The sequence below is a fragment of the Conger conger genome, chromosome 4 (genome assembly GCF_963514075.1).
Source record: "Conger conger chromosome 4, fConCon1.1, whole genome shotgun sequence".
Classification (NCBI taxonomy): Eukaryota; Metazoa; Chordata; class Actinopteri; order Anguilliformes; family Congridae; genus Conger; species Conger conger.
The window spans coordinates 12,908,039-12,932,187 of NC_083763.1; the positions used below are offsets into that span (position 1 = coordinate 12,908,039).

At 48.2% G+C, this 24,149-nt stretch overlaps 1 protein-coding gene across 2 annotated transcripts in view; it reads right to left on the reverse strand.

The window, feature by feature from the left end:
* The window catches only part of sema6bb (sema domain, transmembrane domain (TM), and cytoplasmic domain, (semaphorin) 6Bb), a 121,541-nt gene that overhangs the window by 17,550 nt on the left and 79,842 nt on the right, over window positions 1–24,149 (reverse strand). For both annotated transcript variants that reach the window (XM_061238723.1, XM_061238724.1), the window contains 8 exons: window positions 23,226–23,314; window positions 21,888–22,105; window positions 14,871–15,002; window positions 14,113–14,262; window positions 11,785–11,964; window positions 6,498–6,638; window positions 5,625–5,702; window positions 3,677–3,735 (listed from right to left, as the gene is read on the reverse strand). In XM_061238723.1, coding sequence (XP_061094707.1) covers window positions 3,677–3,735; window positions 5,625–5,702; window positions 6,498–6,638; window positions 11,785–11,964; window positions 14,113–14,262; window positions 14,871–15,002; window positions 21,888–22,105; window positions 23,226–23,314 — 1,047 coding nt within the window. The remainder of the gene's footprint in view (window positions 1–3,676; window positions 3,736–5,624; window positions 5,703–6,497; window positions 6,639–11,784; window positions 11,965–14,112; window positions 14,263–14,870; window positions 15,003–21,887; window positions 22,106–23,225; window positions 23,315–24,149) is intronic.

Below are 24,149 nucleotides of genomic sequence, written 5' to 3' on the forward strand. Positions count from 1 at the left end.
TGGGGGGTGACATTAACTCAGAGGGTAAGAGCGGTTGTCTGGCGGTCAGGCAGTTGCAGGCTCGATCACCTGCCCTGGGTGTGCCGAAGTCTTGAGCAAGACACCTAACCCCCAACTGCTCCAGACACCCTGCATGGCAGCCTTTCACTGCTGGGGTGTGTGATCGAGTGAGTGTGAGAGAATGGGTGAATGAGATGCATTCACTGTAAAACACTGCGTAGCCAGAGGCGCTGGCAAAAGTGCTGAATAAATGCAGTCCATTCCACTTATCAACTCCATCGGGGAACCCTTTTAGTCCCCCCTCCTCCAGAACCCCACAGCAGGACCCTGTTCTCTGTGGACAGAGAGGAGAGCAGTGCTGTTAGTGGGATTTAGCGGAACACGGTTCTAAGCAAACCTGTTTTCCCCAAGAAGCACGCTAAGTCAAAATAATTTAGGAGGCCACTAATGCCTCCTAATTAGAAGTAGCTCATAAAACTATTTTTTCCAGTCAGCACACATCAGTTTTCAGCAGCAAATGCCCTGTAGAACCCAGGGGAACCCAGGGGAACCCAGCCCTGCTGCATGTGTAGGCATGTTGCCACTCACACAGCTGCCCAGCATATTGCAGACATAGAGACCTCAAGATAAATGTATCTCATCTCAAGATAACAAAATAGCAAAAATGTGATTATTTGCCCGCATATTGTGTTCTACCGTCTGTATGTTTATGTTTGATTGTAGTGCATTTTCAATGCCTATATCTTCCATTGCATAAGGGAGACTAAGCGTTTTAAAATATGAATGATATTGAGGGGGGGGGGGGTGGTGAGGGGCTGTGGGGTTCAGGTGGCAGCTGTGGATGGGTGTGGTTGTGAGGGGGGGGATGGGGAGGTGGAGCGGAGGGTTTTTTTCGTGGGGGGGGGGGGGGGGTTGGCTGTGCTGCAGGGGAGGAAGATCGAAGACGGGGAGGCGTTGTTGTTAAATGAGTCGCAAGCGTGAAAATGAACGAAAATATTTTCACCAATTATGCAAGATGCCGCAGCGGAAACCGCCTCTACAAGCCTCGTCTCAAGCGAAAAGACACTGGTATCCAGGGAGACAGAGTTCATTTTTAAATAAAGCAGACCGATGCAGAATATATGAATACACTACTGCCAGGATCTGAAGAATAGCACACCATAGATATGGGCACGAAGGTAGCAGCCTGTGGTTGCATTGTCAGCACCGACATTAAGACGGCGTCCATTTTGTGATAAGTGACCACACTCATCAACCCTCCTCATTTAGAGTCATGCTTCAACACTCACTTTATCTTTGTGCAAAATAGCTTTGTTAAAAACCTAGCTATTAGCCAAAGGCCTTGCCCTAAAGACAGACACTGGGTTTTTTTTTCCCACACAAAATGTATCTACATCCAAATTACCTACTAATGTGAGGGCACTGGGTTTCAGCCAGAGTGATCACTTCCGCTGAAATTATTTTAAATTGAGAAACAATTATCACATAATAGCTGGATCACTAAGCAAAAATAAAGAGTGTTTTGTGAAGAATTAGAAATAAACGGAGCAATACAAATTAATAGAGATGTATAATCTCTCGGTAATCGTTATGCCCCACAAAAAAAAAAGGAAGTAAAATTAGCCAGTTAAAAATGAAGCAATCAGTGAAATGCTTGCGTAAACGTGCTCACTAGGGAAAGCCAGTATACTGCACCACAGTGCGTGTCAGCCACTGCAGTGGAACAGCAATACCCCTTGCTCAACAAATATATATGCATTTTCCCATATATACCCCATATATCCAATATATTGGCATTATGGATGTGTTTGTTTGTGACAATGTGAGTCAGCTCTGATAAGGTTTTCAGCATTTAACTGCGCATACCAATGATGCAAAAAACTGACATGCTAAACGAGAAACCATTCATTGAAATGAGCTGAAATATGTCTTGAAAAGTGTATAAAAAATACATGGCTAAGTGGACAATTTTATGCAGTCTCACCCATTAGGATAAATCAGAATATAAGTGACAGACTATATAATTTAGCAAAGATTATAATACATTGTCTTGTATGGATAATATATTTGGTGTGTCTACATACCCACCTGAGACAAATTAATTTCAATGACCCCCATGGGGGGCATGAGTCTCTGGTCATGAATCTCGAGAAACATATATTCTATCATGCTGAACTCTACACTACACATTCAATAAAAATAAAATATAAAAATATTTTCACTGTAACATGTATTTAACAACCAAGCCACTTGCATTATGTCAAATAGCGTGAATACTTGAACTTTCTGAGGTCTCGGGAGAATTCAGTCAAATGCATTACCGCATATTTGACATACAGCAGTGCATCTTTGCTGTGTAAGGTCATCTCCGCCACCGTTACCCAGGGGATGAATGTGAGTTAATGACGCTGGCTGGGTCTATGCACAGCGCTGAGGACGCGGGCTTAGCCGCAGCCAGATCCTGACCTCATTCCTCTCGTTCTTTGTGCTGAACTGAAGAACGCTTCAGCAGAGTGTGGATGTAATTGTCCCGCGATTATCTATGGAGTGCATGACCCCCCCCCCCCCCCGCCCTCCCCCCACGCTCCTAATACAGAATCAATACCGCAGACATGGTGTGGGGGAAGGGCAAGTTCAATACCGCGGGATATACTCACACACGTGCGTATATGTGTGGAACTGCAGGAAATGCAAAGACGTGTCAGTTCACAGGGTGTTCGCGAGCGCGGATGATGCTGAACATAATGTAATCGTGTCTGCTTACAACTGCCTCTAGAGACCCGGCAGAATAACAGGTTAAGTTTATGTCTTGGGTGACATGTTGCAGTACAAATATTAAAAGCATTTATTTTTAACTTTTTCCACTGAATGTGGGTTTCAGCCTGAGACTGTAGTAAAAATATCGGCCAGGTGGCCGTTACGTCATCCATGGGTGAAGCATTGTGGAACCACGATTTTACCAGCGCCTCTATGTTGTACATTTTGGAGATGGAGACTGTGCAGTAGGGCTGCTGAATTTGGCTGCTCCACTAAGCCTGGGAGAGAGAGTGACTTGGCAGTGAAGCACTGTCCCTGATTCGTGCACAAAGTGTTACCGCATTGTCCTAATAACACAGTAACTTAAAGAAAATCGGCACATGGGGAGACATTAGACAACGGAAAAACAGACTGTGAGAACATTTTCCTGTGGAAATTTTTTTTGGACTTTGTATTTTTATCATATTGTTACCATTGACTTGACATTGAAATGGTGGCAGAAACACCTCTATAGGAGCCAACTGGGGCCAAGTGACCAAGTGAGCACCATCTCAGTAGGTACACATCAGGGGTAGGAAAAGGCGAGCATTGCTGGTCTGAATGGCCTGTTCTCACCATTACCTTATGTTACGTTATGTTCGTGAGATCAGGGCCAGAGACTTGTGTCCCCGATGGAGGACAGAAATGAGGAGGTCTTAGGAGGTCTGAGGAGGTCTGAGGAGGACTGAGTAGGACTGAGGAGGTCTGAGGAGGACTTAGGAGGTCTGAGGAGGTCTGAGGAGGACTGAGGAGGACTGAGGAGGTCTTAGGAGGTCTGAGGAGGACTTAGGAGGTCTGAGGAGGTCTGAGGAGGTCTGAGGAGGACTGAGGAGGTCTGAGGAGGTCTGAGGAGGTCACAGAGAGCTTGAGCAGAACTCACCGTCGCAGTCTCCCAGGTGAGAGGTGTTCCCGTGCTCCACGTCCTGCTCGAACGGCAGTCTGAGGAGAGAGAGAGAGAGGAGAGAGAGAGGAGAGAGACGCAGTCAGAAAACCACAAAAAACTCAGTCACGACAGAGGCAGCAGCAGGCGTTCATCCACACAACATTACAACCAAAGCTCATCCGACACTGCACAACACAACTTCACACCGCGGAGCAACGGGTAGCGTCGGTATGCTAATCACACTGCCCACAGCCAGTCAACAACTTAGCACGTTAGCGTTCGGGTAAACAACACTACGCAACGAACACTACGCGGTTTATCAGTTTAACCGACCCCTTCCGAGTTAGTGTTGGAGTAGAGTCAAAGACCTGCTAAGCGTATGCGCCGAAACTACAGAAATAGATGAAGTGATAAATTTCAGTTCTGTCTTCCGCTGAGCGCAAATCAACCAGGGCCGATCATTTTTGAGTTTTTTTTGGTAACATTTTCTCATTAAAGCCCTGTATTAACTGAACACATGTACGGCACTTAGCCTTGAAACGAAGCCAGTGACAATAAGGAATGGGTTGGCGCTTTCCAAAAAACGGTTCCTTTCCCAGAGACATAATCCAGACGTTGGCAGGGCCCCAGGGTGCAGGCGGCACAGGGGTTTAACTCGGTTCGTAACTTGTTACACGGCAAGTTTTGTTTACGAGACGCAGTTTACCAGGATGAAGTGGTTTTATTCCCGGCGTAAACACAGACAAAAGAACGTTTAAGAGCTGAAGGGGCTCAGCTGCTTCTCCCTGAGGGCCAGGCTATGTCTTCGGGCTGTGCTGAAATGGCAGCTTCTCAAAAACAAACAGGAGAAGTATCGAGAATAACCGAGAGGAAGGGAGAAAAAAAAGAAGAGACAAACTTAATAAAATCTGTCCGGCTGGAGACGGGTCATTTATTTCCCAGTGCGGTCTATTATGTACAACAGGCTTTTTATGGCATATTATTTCGAGTTAGTAGACTTTTCAGTTTCATAAATGCAATTTATCCAAAAGGCGCTCGATACGGAATTGATCTGGAGGTTGACCATACTTGCTAAATCAAGTGGGGACCAACCTCAAAGCTCTAATTGTGTAAGTGAGAGGATGTTAGGAGGTCCTGAAGGAAAGCTTCACGGTCAGGACTACACTCTATCCGACACAACACTGGAAGTGCTTACAGGCATAATTTAATGCACTCGCCATAGTTCAGTTTTATTAGCGAACGTCTAAACTCTGAGAGGAACTGCCTGAAGACTGGAAATATTAAGCAGGAGCAGGGAAGAACACGCACACATACACACAAACACACACACAACAGTACTCACACACAGATACACACACACACACACAGCATAGGACTCACACACATACGCACACACACACAAAATAGCACTCACACACATACACACACAAGATAGCACACACACATACACACAAACACATGCACATGCACACACAAACACGCATGCACGCACACAACAGCACTCACACACACACAAGCAATCACACACACACGCACACACATGCACTCATGCACACAAGAGGACTCTCACACACACAAGTAATCACTCACACACACACACACACACACACACTATAGCACCCATACACAGTTCACTAGAGGGTTCTGTCTGCAGAGTGGTCACAGATAGTTCAAGGTAAGTTCCACACTGATACCAGGAAGCGTTTTTAATGAGTTGTCACTGTGTAAAAGAGCCAGGTCTGAGGGAATGCTGGATACACAACAGACCACAGCTGCCAAACCTCGGTCTAGCCTGTCCTCTGTATCATGTCCTACTTCTTCAACTTTTCAATGCATTGCTGCAGAAGCAACCCCGCTCCCCAATGCTGGTAGAGTGAATGAATTTGGGAGCCCCCCCCCCCCCCTCCCCCTTGGAGCATTCCCACCTGTCCCGGGCGCGTCTCACCTTGTCCCGGGCCGGAGAAAGGAGCAGGTACTCCCGCGGGTCCAGCCACAGTACGGATCCCGGGAAGCAATGCAGTTCCTGAAAGCACATCGATTCGGCACGTTACACGTTACACACTAACTACACGCATGTACGATTGCCCTGATCTCCGACACACAAGCTGGTATGACCGGCCTGTTCCAGCAAGCCTGATATAGGTATGATATCCCTGCTGTAAAATCCAGATATGACCAGCTTGAAATTCCCAGCTACCAGCTAGCATTTCAAGACATAGCTTGGGCTGTTCAAACCACGTTGAGCATGGGGCTGGTCTGAACCGGTCAACCAGCTACCGGCTGTTTAAAAACCTAGCTTGAGCTGTTTTCGAGCAGGTGTGTGCTACTGTGGATCATGAATCTTCAAGCTGGAACACACAGGGGGTATAGAGCAGGGGTTGATGTTTATTTTTGGGGATAGGAGAGGTATAGGAGCGAAGTCTGGGGATCAAGTCCCAGTTGTGAGATCTAGAGGAGCTTGTGGAATTAAAGTATTGTGGTGCTCTTTGGACTAAAGGTAATTACTGTACTTCTTTATGGCGGCCGGAATGGTGCATTATGGGCCAAACATAAAAATTTCCTGGCACGACTTCTAAAACAGCATATGAATAAAATGTATTGTGTTATGGGTCTCTGTAAACAGAGTAGATTGTATTCAGATAATACTCTTGGCTTATTCAGTTTTGACTTATTCTGTTGGAAGGTGTGCTGACACTGTCTTGGCAGAGACCTGGCCATTGTCACAGCGCTTGATGCATCTGAATAAAATAGACTTGGCAGGAAGAGTTGTGATTGGCCGGCGAGGCAGGAGGAGCCGCGATTGGCCGGGGAGACTCACTTCATACAGCCGGAGAAGAGCTGGCAGCGGGCGACGGGAATTCTGACCACGCAGGACGGGAACGCCAGCAGCAGGGTGTGGCTCGGGCGGTCCAGGATCAGTGACAGCAGCTGTCGAGCCTGGGGAGTGTTCGGCCCACACCTGGAGACAAGCAAAGTCATTTACACACGGTCCCTTAGTGCTTCTCACACCTAAAGACAAGCACAGGCATTTACACACAGTCCCTTAGTGCTTCTCACAGCTAAAGACAAGCACAGGCATTTACACACGGTCCCTTGATGCTTCTCACACTTAAAGACAAGCACAGGCATTTACACACGGTCCCTTGGTGCTTCTCACACTTAAAGACAAGCACAGGCATTTACACACGGTCCCTTGGTGCTTCTCTCACTTAAAGACAAGCACAGGCATTTACACATGGTCCCTGAGTGCTTCTTACACCTAAAGGCAAGCACAAGCATTTACACATGGTCCCTTAGTGCTTCTCACGCCTAAAGACAAGCACAGGCATTTACACACGGTCCCTCAGTGCTTCTCACACCTAAAGATAAGCACAGGCCCACAGACATTTACACACGGTCCCTTAGTCCTCCTTACACCTAAACACAAGCCCAGGCCCACAGACATTTACACACAGTCCCTAACTGCCACCTCAAGCTTATTCCCATTCCTGATATATTTTATAGAGCGCTGACCTTTCATTCATGACCTAGCTATTGTTCGAAAATCGATAGATAAAATTGATATAAACCATAAAAGTGCTCTCTGAAAAGCCTCAAAATTCCACCGAAATGCTGTAATTTCGTCATGTAAGGCCTTCTGCGTGTGATGAAATCCTCCATTTGAATGGAATTTTGACAGTGGGGTGCAGCTAGGTTGCAATAACACTGAGCGTAATACGCCGAAAGGACCTTTATTGGCTTTTAGCATTAAGGTATCCTTCACGAATGTGCCGTGGGGTTTGAGTTTATGTAAAGGGTGTTCGAGTGCACAGAAATACGAAACGCCTGCAATAACAACAACCCTGAGTGTTGGCACGCTAATTGCGATGCATTCTCTCACTCTCCCTCCTTAATGAGGCTGTGAAGAGAGTGAGACTTCCTGAGGACTAAGCTAGTTACAGTGAAGCGCAGACACTGAGAGAGAGGGAGAGAGGGAGAGAGAGGGAGAGAGAAGGAGAGAGGGAGAGAGAGAGAGAGAGACAGAGAGAGGGAGCGAAAGGGAGAGAGAGACAGAGAGAGAGAGAGGGAGAGAGAGAGACAGAGAGAGAGAGAAAGAGAGGGAGAGAGAGAGGGAGGGAGAGAGAGACAGAGAGAGAGGGAGAGAGAGAGACAGAGAGAGGGGGAGAGAGGGAGAGAGATGGAGAGAGGGAGAGAGAAAGAGAGAGGGAGAGTGAGAGAGAGAGGGAGAGAGAGACAGAGAGAGAGAGGGAGAGAGAGAGACAGAGAGAGGGGGAGAGAGGGAGAGAGACAGAGAGAGAGAGAGAGGGAGAGAGAAAGAGAGAGAGGGAGAGTGAGAGAGAGACAGAGAGAGAGAGGGAGAGAGAGGGGGAGAGAGAGAGACAGAGAGAGAGAGGGAGAGAGAGAGACCGAGAGAGAGAGGGAGAGAGAGGGAGAGAGACAGAGAGAGAGAGGGAGAGAGAAAGAGAGAGAGGGAGAGAGAGAGAGAGAAAGAGAGGAGACTGGAAGAAAGTACTATGGTCAGGTGAGACCACAATTAAACTTTTTGACCATAAACACCATCAAACATACATCAAAATCCACACAGAAACTGTTCAGTAAAAACCAAAACTGTGTTCTGCAACGGCCATCTAAGTCTCCAGACTTAAATCCCATCAAAAGCCTGCGGTCTGAACTGAAGACGATAGTTCAGGCAGTAAGTGGAAGCCCAAGGACATCAATCATCTTAAAAAGTTCTGTATGGCGCAATGGTCAAAAACCTATCCAAATGTGTCTCTAACCATATCACAAATCATAGGGAAAGACTCATGGCTGTCATCTTTGCCGAAGTATTAAACCAGGGGTGCCAGCAATTGAGAAACCTGAGCCCACTGTATATACAATCACATTATTCTTTTGCTATCTGATGTTTCACAAATTCCTTTACTATTCAGGAAAAATAATAAATATAACTGAAAGTCAGTCGGCTTATTATTAAATTTTATCTGACCTTATCTTTGGTCCTCATTATTTACATTTCAATTTATTTTAGTTAACGATTGTTATTTAAAGTAAACAGTTACAGTGTTGGAACAAGACAGATATTCATAATTCATAAAACATTAACGTAGCCTTAAATTAAACCAGATCACATTGATTGAAGCGATAAGCAAAGGGAAAAGTCAAATTATTGGCCAAAACAAACACAGAAACAAGAGCCATAATGTTCTGTTTGACATATTCTCCTTTGACACGCCAGCATGTTCAAAGAGCCAAATGTATTGTCGGTTTACTCTGGAACTGAACAAGGTTATGATTAAAGTTTCTGATTTTCACACAGCCAACTCTGACTTAACACAAGAGTGAATCACTGCTCCTCACATCAGCAACACTGTTATGGCTGAGACATGTCTCCAGAACTCAAAGTTTAGCTTGTCTTAGCTTGTCCAAAACTGAATTAATCAGCATACATCCCCATGCTCCAAACCAAAAGCGATTTTTGAGTAGTCACCCCCTCCCAAACCCCCCCCCCCCCCCATCATATCCAGTCCTAGGCTAGAAATTCAAACACTCACTGCAGCCTATTGCACAAAAACAAACAAGTCTCCTCGACCAAACAGAAGGAGCACAGATTCCCTATGCTCTGACTAGATAGAAACCGTTATTTAAACAGGGAGAGGCCAATTGAGGGCAATGGAGGCGTACGAATACAAAAATACACAACAATCCAGAAAATGGCACGAAAATTGAGAAAACAAGATAAAAAATGGATAGGATTAAAGCAAGTACATTGAGAATAGCAAGTACAAGTTTCCTGAAAAGCAAAATTGAAAAGAAACCTGAAACCCTTGATGCTAATTAATGTGTCCTAATTGAGGGCAGCCTGAAGCTGATTCCATATTAAGAGGTGCATAGAAGGTGAAGGAAGTTTGTCCCTAATTCAGTATTCACACGGGGGTTATATGGAGAAACTGAGAATGAAATTCATAATTGACTCGAGAAATTCAACATCATTTTATTTGCCATAGTATCGTGCAGATTCCTCCACCGGAGGTCACTGACTCAATTTGGGAGTGTAGGATTTTTTTGGGAGCATAATTCTTACGCAACAATTTGCATGATGACAGCGCATAATTTTTGCTGACAGGAGAATCCATCTTGTGTCTGGTGCTTTTAATTATCACCCCAAAAAATGGATTTGATATACATCATGCAGAGCGTTCTGTGGTCCCTGAATTTTCAAAGGTTATGTCCCCTAAACCTCTAATTTTCAGCAGTGTCTCGCAATATATGGTCCATTAGGCACTAAAATAGAAAGCCTGAAATTAAAACTTTATTTAAAATAAGCTGAGTTCCTTTCTGGCTGTCTGAAGAATGAGGCAAAAGTACAGTACATAGGGAAAAATGGGAAGATACCCAAACTGCACACACACATACACCCACACGCACACATACACGCACACACACGAACATACACACACACACAGACACACACTTCCCCCATCTGATATTAGTGAGATCTATCATGTGACAGATCTTCGTGACTCCGGGGTGAACAGATGAGGTAACACCCTCCCAGGGGGGACATCATTCCCGGGGAGACAAGGATTAAAAATCGGAGACTGCTCCAGAATATAACCGCTGTGCTGTGGCCTTCTCCCAGCCTAAAGGTCCTGACCACCCATACATTTCAAAAAGACGACAGCCAAGACTATATTTTTTACTGAACAGAAGGGAAGGTTAATGGTGTAGCTTCAGGATTTCGACCACTACTTTGGGCTTCGGGGAAGAAAGGTAGAAAAAATATATACAAGCCTGATGATGAGGACTATTATTAATAATAATAATACTGATATTGTTTGATGGTATTCATTTCCATTTAATCATGAACAATATACCTTTTCCAGTATGTACATGAATGCTTATGCACATATCAACAGAATGTAGGTAATTGTTTTTGTTTTCAGTTTGTTTTACATTTAGAAATGTATTATGCTAATTTCAATACAAATATTTGTGAAGCTAATGAAATTGAAACTGAAATTGAGAGAGAGAGAGAGAGAGAGAGAAAGAGAGAGAGAGAGAAAGAGAGAGAGAACTCCATATAAATCCTCTCTGGCCATGACCAGTCACATAAATAAACCTCAGAGGTGTAGCTAAGGGCTTTAGCATCCCTCTTGTCTCAAGGTTATGTCTGAGTTCACCACAGCAGGGAGGCCTGTCCAAAACTCCTGATCCTTCAGATCCAGGAAGGCCTACATCATCAGACACCTTGTTTACCTGAGCAGGGTAGAGCGCCAGAGAAACCGGGGGCTGGAGATAGGTAAGCTCTCAGAGAAAGATACAGCTTCCCCGTTCTGCTCTCTCTGATTGGCTACATCCCCACTGACTGGCTACCTGCCATGTTTCGGGATCTCCCCTACGCTGCAAAAATAGTCTCTCTTAACACGCATTTTAGGCTTAAGTAATACGACTTAAGATCTTTTTCTCTTAAGTAGGAAATATGAGCTTGTCATAAGTGTCATTTTCTTACCTCATCGATATTTTTATTATATTTCATTTATTATATAATTATTCAGCAAAAAAGATTCTCAATATAAGACTAAAATACTGAGATTTACAGAATTTGTGTTTTTTCTTGCAGTGTAGCAGGGGTACAGGAAATAAATGACTCTGGACCACAATCCTTTTTTTCTTCTTCTTTCATTCTATCTGCACATCCATTTACACAGCATCGGATTAAGGAGGAGCGAATGCCATCGTTCATCTTCCGGCTAGAACATAAACCGGCTTAACGTCAGGCACAGTTTTTCTCCACAAACATACATTTTTTTAAATGCTTTACTTTGCAAAGACCATACATGACCATGTAGTGTGGAATCATGGTATTTTCCATAGACCAGACAGACCTCACATGGCTGCCATGGTTAGCAAACCATTGCTTACGAGCTGAGAGCTTATTAATTGTCATCGAGGAAGGATAATGACCAATTAATGGCCCCATCTGTTAGCAGCACTTCAAGCCTTGCCATCACACCCCAAACACCCCCCTCCAACACACACTCACCCAGGCCCATGTGTTACAGATTGCCTTCGACACCTCCTCCCCAATTAAGAGGGGAACTCACTTGTCAGGGTTGTAACCCTCCAGCTCCTCCAGGAAGACGTTGCCATTGGACACGGTGTTGTCCCTGTTGGGGACGATGAGGAATTTGAGGACGGTCCCTCGGCTCGAGCCCAGGAATAGGACGGTGCGGTTCCTGTACGGCCCCGCCTCCGTGTCCACCACCATCTTATTCAGCTGGTACCTGTGAGGGGAGGGAGAGAGAGAGGGAGAGAGGGAGAGGGAGGGAGAGAGAGAGAGGGAGAGGGAGGGAGAGAGAGAGAGAGAGAGAGTGGGAGAGAGAGGGAGAGGGAGAGAGAGGGAGATAGAGAGAGGGAGAGAGAGGGGAGAGGAAGATAGAAAGAGGGAGATAGAGAGAGAGAGCCAGGGGAGAGGGAGAGAGTGGGAGAGAGAGAGAAAGAGTGAGCGGGAGAGAGAGAGAGTGGGAGAGAGAGGGAAGAGAGAGGGGAGAGGAAGATAGAAAGAGGGAGATAGAGAGAGGGGGAAGAGAGAGGGGAGAGGCAGATAGAAAGAGGGAGATAGAGAGAGAGAGCAAGGGGAGAGGGAGAGAGAGCCGTTAGAACCCAGACACAAAGGCATTCCTTCCATGACCACATACACACACACACACACACACACAATACATTCACCTTTTCACCCTCGTAGACTCATGCGCACACACAGACACATACACACGAGCCCATGTGCACGCGCACACACACACACACACACACACACACCCTGACACACACGTGCTCCTCAGACAGACGGAAACGGGATTAAGCCGGAACGCTTCTCCTCCCTGCTCTGCTTGTGCTCCACACCCAGCAGAGTTCAGGTGCTTTCCATTACAGGGACGGCCACAGACAGCTGTTGCCTTGAAAGCTAACGGTAGCTGAGGGATTCCGGCAAGGGAGCGTCACAAAACTCCTCGCACGAGCTGCCTGTGCCATACCACTCCCACGGTGCTCCTTTACCAAAGGCTTAGAGCAAACACACAGTAAAACACAATGTACACGCTCTCCTACGTGAACTCCAACCATATTCAATTCTTTAAAGCCCTCTCACTATAGCACAAATCTAACAATATATGAACATGCTCTTTTTGCAGATGGTAATCCCAGCTAAAACAATTGCTATTCTCTGTTGCTCCCTGTTCAGGAATACGTCTGCCTAAGGCAGGGATATGCAAATCCGGCCCTCGGGGCAAGTAGTACTGCTGGATGTCTTTTATATCTGATAGTCAGTTGATCAGTTAATGCTACAGATTGGCCTGAGATTTAACACACCGGTTATCCCCCCCCTTGGTGTTTAAATGGGGAAGAAATAAAACCAGCAATACAACTGGCCTGGAGGGCCGAATTTGAATATCCCTGGTCTAAGGTCTGCATCTGTCACTCTCCTCATCCACAATCAACCGGAATCTGGATTTCCATCTCTCCTTCCTGCCACAGGGATGGAACCATGCATTGCATTCTGGGAAAATGAGTCAGTGGGAAAAAATGAAACACTGGCTCACATTCCAACCAAAGGCCAAGGCAGACATCCATGAATTTTCCTTTGTTTTCCCCAACTCGATTTCCCAAATGCTTCTCTTAAATGGGAAACACACAGTTCCCAGAATGGGATCCAAGTTGCTGATGAATTGTGTCTGTAAGTTTTTTATAGTTTGTGAACAGAATGCCAGAACATCAATCATAATGATTTTTGGTCACACTGTACGATAAGGCTACACGAATTGGCATTACCTAATGCTGTCATTAATCATGAATTAATGATGCACAAATATATTAAGCATAAAAGTAACTTTCCATTACATTACAACATTACAACAGTTTTTTACAGTTAAATTAACTTGTTAATTACAAAATAATGTATTAATTACATTAATATTTATACATTTGCAAACCATAGGATAAACTTAAATTGTTCACCATTTACAAATACATTAACATTTTGTCTTCTAATATCAATCAGCATTAACTAATATAATTGTTAACATGAATTAATGATGTACAAAAACATTAACAGAGCTGTACAGATTAACTTCTGAGTCAGTAGTTAGTTAACAGCTATATTAGTTAATGCCAATTCATTCAATTATAGTTATTTTCGCTGATGTGTTTATCCAAATCAACTTACAGTTGATTAGACTAAGCAGGGGACAACCCCCCCCCAGAGCAATATGGGGTTAAGGGCCTTACTCAAGGGCCCAACAGCTGTGTGGATCTTATCATAGCTATACCGGGACTTGAACCTCCAACTTTCCGTGGGCCAGACATGTACCTTAGCCACTAGGCTACCGGCTAACATCATTGTAAAGTGTGAGGGCCCAGTGGTCACTCCGCCCTACCTGACCATAGTCCTCACGATCCAGGGCCTCTGACCCAGGGACGGGATGGCCTCGTCCATCAGCGGATGCGTCTTCACGAAGTTCAGCATCTCGTCCGGGAAGGCGTTGGAGGAGTTGAACCCGGAGCCCTGCGAGGCACAGCCGCCAGGCCTGGCGGGGGGGGGGGGGGGGGAGAGATCAGGGTGAGATTGGGACCAAGATAGTACCGTTTACATGTACATCAATCCATCTGTGTCAGCCCTTTGAGGCGATAAACCAAGGGGCCTGACTCACTGAGGCCATTAAAACTCCCAAAGCACTTAGTACAAACAGTACTGGTGTTCACCCCAGTGGCCTACGCAAACAGCCACAGATAATGGGCAGCAGTCACCCTCCAATCATCTCCTACATCTCCATCCGTCCACAATGTCTTGCATTGTCTGTCCACATTGATTTCCCCGCTTGCCAATTCCAAAGAGAATTAACTGAGTTCTCAGTTGACCTACCGGGTTAAATAAAATTAAAAGAGCTTGACAGCAAGCTCGGTTGAGACTTGGGCTGGGACTCAATCGATATGTGTCCCTATCTTTTAACAAAACGATTAAAAGCAATAATTATTCTGTTAACACAGACAGTTTGGCGAGTTCAGCCATCACCAAGGCTAATTTATGGACAAATGTTGATTGAATACAGACCTTAAGGTTAGCTAATAGCCCAAGGTCTTTTTATAAAGATAAGTAAAAAAACAGATAGGTAATATAAACAGGGGTCCCTTTTACCTGGGTTTTGGGATGAATTCGTCCGGGACAGGAGTCCAGATAGATTCGGGGGACTTCTGCTCTTTGAACCGCCCCTCGAAGACGCTGGCCAGCTGCTCCATGTCGAAGGCGCACACCGCCGACCCGGGAATGCTGCGGGAGGAACCAGGGAATAATGTAAAATTCGGAGACTAAACGGAATGCATAAACCCTGGCGCCTATACCCGGCCTTGGACTCAGCAGCTAATAAAACGGTTCGTAAGTATTGACTGCAGAAAAGCGGCAGGTATTTATCGGCTAAAAGCTCGACTGTGTACAAAGAACGGCTCCCTCAGAACCTCTCAAGGGGTCGAGAAAGAGTAACTTACTCCCCCCCCCCCCCCCCCAGCCTCCTCCGTTTGACAACTTCCCCACTCCTCCCGCTCTCTGGCGTGCACCGCGGAACAGCGTTCCTCGCTGTATAACTAAAGGTTTTTTGGTTTTCTTCTCCGCGAAAAAAAAAAGAAAAAAAAGAAAAAATGTCAAAGGATGACTCAGACTCTCTCCCGCCCACACATCCTGAGCGAGACTTCGCCGGGTGTCGGGGAGCGACGAACAGGCACGCTGTCAGGGCACCGGGTAGCGCTGGCATAAGCTGTTACACAACTCCCCCGGGGACCGGCACAGAGGTGTTTCTTTCCCAGGCCTTGGCAGGCTACCGGCCCCCACCTGCCCGGCGCTAGACAAGCCGGGATCCAGGTGATCGCCTAGCCCCTCTGGGGGGGGGGTTCGCTGACAGCTCTGTGTCAAGAGCAGCCATTAGGCGATGTTCTGACCCGTCCATCAACCGTGCCACATTTCATTTATTCCACCCGTAGCCGGGGAAGTCATTACTGGGCCCGAACCAGGACTGTGAGCAGTCAGCAGTCGCGTCCCCCACTGTACCCTTCGCCTGTCAAACTGCTGAAGTTAAGCGGGTGGGCGCCTGGTCTGCACTGGGATGGGAGAGCCGCGTCGGGAAATCTAAATGGGTACTTAAAGACGAGCTGAAATGGAAGGACGGGAGCAAAATGTGCCGCGGCGTGACGTACGCGCGAGCGGACGGGATCTTCCGGGGGAATTTTTGAAGAGCGGGGAGGCGATTTGACCGACGTGGAATGAGGAGGGGGGGGGGGCGACCAATGAGGACGCGCGCCGCGGTGTGAAAACGGAACACGGTCGACCGGAGGGGAACGGAACGTTCTGATCGACATACAAGCCCGCCGGTACACGTAGACCTCAAACCTCGAGTTCTGTTTTCCACGAAGTGGATGCAAAAACACTTTGATGTGAAAATACATAATTATTTTTTGGGGGGGAATATATAACACATATGAGATGTGTTCCTATTGTTATGAGGAATTGACATAGTGAATTTTGATTTCGGGTCGTCTTTAAAAAGGTGCTGGTGGGCCAGGAGGGGGCACTATTCCCTCTGGACCGAACTATAAAACCCTACGCCACAGCACTGTGATGGGGACACTGTGCAGGAGATGGTGCCGTCCTTTGGAAAAGGACTTAAGCTGAAGCCCTTGCTCACAATTCTTATTAATAAACTTGCAAAAGATTTTGGGCTAGTTTCACAGAGACAGATTAAGCTTAGTCCTAGGCTAGACTCCATTTTGAATGAAGATCCTCCAAACAGAAGTCAATTTAGTGCAGGACTAAGATTAATCGGTGTCTGCGAAACGAACCCTAGCACTTAAAGATAAGCTGAAAACAAAATTCGCTTTTACCTCAATTTACTCAATGCTTCATAACCACAAACATGTCTAGAACAAGAGGTTAGAAAATCGACTCCCCGCCCTTCAAAAATTCCCCCGAAAGATCAGTTTCACTCGTGTATATGTCATATCGAGGAAGCTAGAGCTGCTCTAACTTCCGTTGCAGCTTGTCTTACCCTCGGTGTCCTGCCAAATACCACAGAAATGACACCTAAAAACCCCAAACCCTGAACTGGCTACAGAAGCCTCGGCTTTCCCACTCACTGTGGTTGTCCAGGTTGTCACTGCAAATGAGAACAGAGTTCACAGCAGGAAATTTTAAAAAATAACAGCATTTGGCTCTCAACTGAAGGATAGGCACGGGGCTTGCTGTCATATCATGCATGCAATGCCAACTGTCATTTCAGCTGTTTTTAAATCAATCATTCAATAATGAAAAGTTACTCAAGAAACCATAGACCGTACAATACTTTGTTTCACCAGACTCAAAACTGCTTTAAAACAGTCATTTTGAGTGTTCATCAATCCACTGCAGGTGTATGTAGACACCTCTACCCCCCATATTTCCCAAACACACGATGCAGATACATTTGTCGGTCGCATCCGAAATTCCGCCCCGCCAGTCCACGCCGCACGTGGCCGTGAGCGGAATCGCCACGGAGACGGTCGGCCGACCCGCCCCGGGGGACGGTGGGCTGGGGAGAGACACGACGGGGCCAACAGTCATCGGTGAGAGGCTCCGGGCTGGCGGGGCCCGTAGGCCGAGGACTGGGCTCCTGCCACCGGGAGGAGGGGTGGAGGAGGGAGGAGGAGGGAGGGAGGGAGGAGGAGGAGGGAGGGGTGGAGGAAGGAGGAGGGAGGGAGGAGGAGGGGTGGAGGAAGGAGGAGGGAGGAGGAGGAGGGAGGAGGGAGGAGGAGGGAGGGAGGAGGGGTGGAGGAAGGAGGAGGGAGGAGGAGGGAGGGAGGGTCAGCAGCCTGCTGTCGGTTCGCGAGGTGGGGGCTCCACTCGAGCTGTCAGGCCCCACCCGCCCCCCAGGCTCCAGAGTGACAGGTCCCCCCGTGGCGGGGGTCTTCTGGCAGATGATGAGGAGGGAGGGGTGGGCGGCGGGGGGGCCGCGGTTTATGTCCCTCCCTCGGGGAAGGGGGGAGGCCGAAAACCAGACCTCCAGCGTGTGTCCCTCTATCTCTCTGTAATTTCCTATCTCTCCATCATCTCTCCCTTCATGGGTGGGCAGCTGTGGAAGCTGTAGCAGGACCTGCCATCCTCCCCGCTCGCCCTGGTTATCGCTGCCGGCCCCGAGGGCCTGGCCCAGCTGGGGGGGGGGGCGGGTGTGAGCCTCCTTCACTCTCAGAAATAAAGTCACAGCGCAGGTACATGTTTGTTCTTCCAGGATCAAATTTCCAAGAAGTACCATGAAGGTACAGCAATGTTCTCTTTGGGTAGAAATGAGTATGTTTTGCAAACAAAAATGGGTCACGTGAATTATATATTGCTGGCTATGTACCTGTAGGGTACCGCCCCAGCAACAAGCATTTGTACCTTTTTAGCCACTTTTGGTACCATTTCTAAGAGTTCGACAGCTACCAGAACTGGTCCCGTCCACCACCTCCATCAGATGACCCAGGACATCCTGTTCGCCTGCTCTATCCCTCCTCATGTTCCTCCTCCTCCTCCTCCTCCTTCATCCCCCTGCCGGTCTGCCTCCACGCCCAGGTCAGCGCTGACCTGTGATGGCGTGTGTTGGCACTCCAGCCAATCGCAAGCTTGCGCGTTCACTCTCCGGCTCGTCACACCGAGAGCCTTTTGAAAAGGGCCTCCCGGAGGGGGGGCGGGAACGGGCCAGACGGAATCAAAGCCGCGACACACGCACGGAGGGCAGGAGCGGGAACCCGCAAACCCGTCAAACGAAAAGAGAAAAAGAAGAAAGGAAGGAAGAAGGAAAAAGAATAAAAAAGCACGTTTCCGCCCGGCCGGGGTCGCGATCAGAGGAACAGCTGTTGCCGAGAGACGCAGGTTTTATTTATTTCATTTTTTTTTACGAGGGCCGTAAAACTCGCTCGCCGGCCGTGTACGAACAGGAAGTGAGATCGCCGTAAATCTGGGCGGGCAGATGAGACGGAAAGGGGCGGGGGGGGGGGGGGGAGCAGATACGGAACACGCTCCACCGGTCCGGGCAGCGGGCGAAAGAGCCGAATTTTCGCCTTTTTTTTACACGGTTTACATACGGGCACGTATGATTTTATGTCCGGTTTCAAATGTCAGCCGTTATATTTATTCACGTCGCTTTGAATAGATATTCGCTGGACGTGCAGTGGCTACATCCCTCTGAGATAATTTATGGTTATTCAAATTTTCAGCCCATTTACAGTCTCTTTCAGTACCACGGGATACACACTAGTTTATTGCACTTTATTGAGATAAGTATGTGCTATGAAACATATCTGCATTATTCATATCCCTACCACGCCATAACACACGCGGTTTACATAGGGGTGCGTGCCTCTACGGTGAGCTCAAACACACACTCGAGACCTGAGTCAGATACTTAATTGTTTTGGCTTTTCAGTGTTTGACTGACCGAGCCTGTTCCAACCAAGAGGACCAGAAGGCGGGGTTTTGCACCGAGAGCATTTCATAGGTTCCCAATACCCCAGACAAGCTCAGTAAAGCATAGAAACAACGGCGTATTAGAGCCAGGTCTGGTCCACTTTACCCGCTGAACAGGAAGTGAGTTGAGTACCGTGGCACACAGAGGCCGGAGCCTTTCCCCGCGGTCTCTAACCCGTTTACCGCACTGCAGCGGTACCGCCTGCTCGACCGGCCTCGTGCTCCGACACCCGCCTGACGCGGCCGCCGGGGAGGGGGGCGCTCCGGACCCCCCCCCTCCACCCCTCCACCCTGCTCCCTCCACCCCGCTCCCTCCCGGCGTGAGCGGGCCAGTCCAGCCCACGAGACGGCGTTAATGGCGGCCGTGTTAATTACGTCTCGCAGGAGGCCAAGAGACTGCTGTAGTCCATTATGGGCTTCTTCTGCCCTCTGGTGAGCCCCTCTCCCTCTCTCTCTCTCTCTCTCTCTCGCTCCCTCTAATTTATCCCCTTCTCTTTCTCTCTCACTCTCTCATCCTCAGTCTCTCTTTCACTCTTCCTCTCCCTCTCTCGTTCCCTCTAATTTATCCCCTTCTCTTTCTCTCTCACACTCTCTCATCCTCAGTCTCTTTCACTCTTCCTCCCTCCCTCCCTCTCTCTCTCTCTCATCCTCAGTCTCTCTTTCACTCTTCCTCTCCCTCCCTAACTCCCTCCCTCCCTCTCCCTCTCTCTCTCCCTCTCTCTTTCAATTCAATTTCAGTTTCAAGGTGCTTTACCGGCATCTCATTATACAGTGTTGCCAAGCCATTGCATAACATAAATCTGAGGGGAAGGGGATGATGTATATGCATATGCATAACTACACGTGTGTCTGTGGGTGTGTGTGCATGTGTCTGTGTGTGTGTGTGTGTCCATGTGTTTGTGTGTGTCTCTGTTCCTGTGTGCAGGTGCATGTGTGTGTGTGTCTGTGTGTGTGTGTGTGTGTGCATGTATGCATACATATACCCCACTCTCTCCTTCAATCTCCCTCCTTCAATCTCCCTCTCTCTCCCTCCCTCTCTCTCTCCCTCTCTCTCCCTCCCTCTCTCTCTCCCTCTTTCTCTCTCCCTCTCCCTCCCTCCCTCTCTCTCTCTCTCTCCCTCCCTCCCTCCCTCTCTCCCTCTCTCTCCCTCCCTCTCTCCCTCCCTCTCTCTCTCTTCCTCTCCCTCCCTCTCTCTCCTTCTCTCTCTCCCTCACTCTCTCCCTCTCTCTCTCCCTCTCTCTCTTTCCCTCCCTCTCTCTCAGTGGAAAGCAGCATTATGAGGAGAGGATGTTATTAGAGGTGGCATTTACAGGACAGTGGCCTCTCCCTCATAAATCGCGCTCCTCATCTGCATGACAGACGTGCGGCCGCTCTTCATCAGGGGAGTCGTCTGCAGTCCGCGCACGCGCTCCCTCTCTCGTGCCACCTCCCCTCCCCTCCATGCAGGTCCTCCGCTGAGAAGAGCTCTTGTCTGTTCTCTCCGCCTCCCCCCACTCCCCCTCTCCTCCTCCCTTTCTCTCAGATCTCCCTCCTCTCTGCCAGTTTCGCTGCTTATCATCCACCCCTCCATCCTTCTCCGCCTCACCCTGTCCCCCGTACAGTACAGTAAGTACAGTACAGTGTAGTACAGCGCAGTACCAGTGCAGTGCAGTACAATACAGTGCAGTGTAGTGCAGTACAGTGCAGTACAATACAGTACAGTGAAATGCAATACAGTGCAGTTCCAGTACAGTACAATACAGTACAGTGTAGTGCAGTGCAGTGCTGTACAGTGCAGTACCAGTGCAGTGCAATACCAGTGCAGTGCAGTACAGTGAGCATCCAGCCTTTCATTCCTCTACAATCGCTGTTCTTATCTCTCCGTCCTTGCCCCCAGCTCAGCTCCTGAAAGCCTTTTTCTGGCCCTCCTCGAAATCAGAGAAACAGCTGAGCACTCGCCACGTTTCATCTCAAACCGCTCCTTTCTTCTTTATTCCCGAGTCCCTGACCCCGCCACAACGTGCCCCCCGCTAGACCGGTGGGGAGCCATGTTCCTGCCCGCCCCCCTGCTGGACAGTAACATGGTGTGTATTCATGTGTATTCATTATGAGATGATGTTGCTAAATGCCAACACTGAGAGCTGACCACAAGAGGCGGAGGGGGAGGGGGAATTGGGCTCTGGGGGCAGGAATAGGGACTTACATCCCGGCTCTTAAGAAACCTACGTCACTACTTTGTGAACGTTTCTGTGGGCGTTTTAGAGACTAAACCAGGAAGAGTGATGCTGTGTTCGGGTTGGTCTGTACCTGTTGGCGGGCGTGGAGACGTGTGTTTGGGCGGTCTGTACCTGTTGGCATGGAGACGTGCGTTTGGGCGGTCTGTACCTGTTGGCGTGGAGACGTGTGTTTGGGCGGTCTGTACCTGTTAGCGGGCGTGGAGACGGGTGTTTGGGCGGTCTGTACCTGTCGGCAGGCGTGGAGACGTGTGTTTGGGCGGTCTGTACCTGTCGGGGGGCGTGGAGACGTGTGTTTGGGCGGTCTGTACCTGTCGGCGGGCGTGGAGACGGGTGTTTGGGCGGTCTGTACCTGTCGGCGGGCGTGGAGACGTGTGTTTGGGCGGTCTGTACCCGTTGGCGGGCGTGGAGACGTGTGTTTGGGCGGTCTGTACCTGTCGGCGGGCGCGGAGACGTGTGTTTGGGCGGTCCGTACCTGTTGGCGGGCGTGGAGAAGACCCCCAGGATGATGTCCCGGCCGTGCATGCTCAGGATGGGGCTGGTGGAGTGCAGCTGGTTGAAGTAGAAGTGGGAGTCTCCCGGGACGGAGCAGTTCAGCCGGGCCTTCAGGAAGGAGGTCCACTGCTTCTCCAGAACCCGCTGCGACCCGCCCAGGTCCCGCTTACACACGCGGGCCACACGTGACACCATCACCTGAACCAGCACACGCGGACACACGCGGACACACGCAGACACACGCAGACACACGCAGACACACGCAGACACACACAGACACACGCAGACACACGCATACACACACAGACACACGCAGACACACGCAGACACACGCAGACACACACAGACACACACAGACACACGCAGACACACGCATACACACACAGACACACGCAGACACACACAGACACACACAGACACACGCATACACACACATACACACACAGACACACGCAGACACACGCAGACACACGCAGACACACGCAGACACACAGACACACGCAGACACACGCATACACACGCAGACACACGCAGACACACGCAGACACACGCATACACACGCATACACACGCATACACACACGCACACATACGTACACACACGTGCAAGCATACACACGTACACAAAGAACAGAAAGAACATGGTGAGTCGCACAGTCTTTCTCTGAGGTAATGGTGCAGCGCTGCTTAAAATGCACAAGCATTTCCGCTCATAACAAACACACACAGAGGTATTTACTGATCCAAAAACTCTTCTTTCTTCAAAACTTTCAGTCTTTAGAAATTACTGCAGTTGGTAAATTTTCTCATAACTATGCCAAAAAGGCATGTATTAATAATAAGCAAGGTTTCATAGTCAATATTTATCGCAGTACAATAACCTATTGTTAGTAACTCATGAAACTTTAAGTATAAAAATAAAAATCTGACCAACTACCATGGCAACAGTCTATCTGTTTACTTGCAGATCTACCAATGCTCCCTAAGATACAAGCACAAGCACACTTTTTTTTCCTCAAATACTAATTCATAATTTGCCGGATAGAAAAGGTCCTTCTCCTCTTTGTCCTATAATTCGGTTGACTGTGAAATATGAGATGTTGCCAGAAAATTCATAATATTTATTTTACTATAAAAATTAGCATCAAATTTAACCACAAGGCATTTCTTCGGTCCGCGATTATTAAATTAGAGCGCTTCCAAGCTGCACAAACACAAAAAAGTAATTAGACCTAATATGCAAATGAGAATGATTGGCATTTGAATAATGGCAGCTTATTACATGGGTTTTAACACGAGCCCTCTTTCTGTGTGTTTACCTTCTCCAGGTAGTTGAACTCCATCGCTATCTCTCTGAAGAAGAAGTATATGTGAGGCCCCCACTCCACAGCACTGACAAAGTAGGGCTCTGCAGGATGAAACAGAGAGAGGATGGCATTTATCAAACCCAGTGCGGTCATTTGTCCTCTGCATTTAAGCCAGCCTAGCTACTTAGGAGCAGTGGGCAGCCACAGTTCAGCGCCCGGGGACCAACTCCAGTTCTGGGGCCGGTTCGCTGGTTAAGGCTAAGGCAGCAGTGCTCCTAACCTGCCTGTCGGTGTCACGTGCAGAAGCAGACAGAGATGTGGACGGCGACAAACGCACGGACAAACTGCAGCAACCAACACCCTAGAACAGGGTACAGAGCAGGGGCGTGTGCAGGAAAATTTGATTGGCCACCACAGGTGCCACTCTACTGTCCCTGAGAAATGATAGGTCATCAGGTTGTCAATCACACTGCCTCAGAACGGCTACAGTCTCTTCGCACACACGCATCTTAACTCTTTAACGTTCCGGCATTTTCCACGTTGCCTTCTTCAGCAGCCTGCGTGAAAAGAGCCGGAGTCGATTTTCCATGGAAATGGTAAATGGTCTGCATTTATATAGCGCCTTTATCCAAAGTACCGTGCAATTGATGCTTCTCATTCACCCATTCATACACACACTCACACACCAACGGCAATTGGCTGCCATGCAAGCCACCAACCAGCTCGTCAGGAGCATTTTGGGGGTTAGGCATCTTTCTCAAGGACACTTTGACACACCCAGGATGGAATTGAACCAGCAACCCTCCGACTGCCAGACAACTGCTCTTACCGCCAGAGCTAATAGTACCCATGAATGAAGTTCCTCAAATATTACCGGTTAATGCTTCCTAAGATTTACATGCATTATTTTTAACAAAAGCTGCAACATTTCTGAAT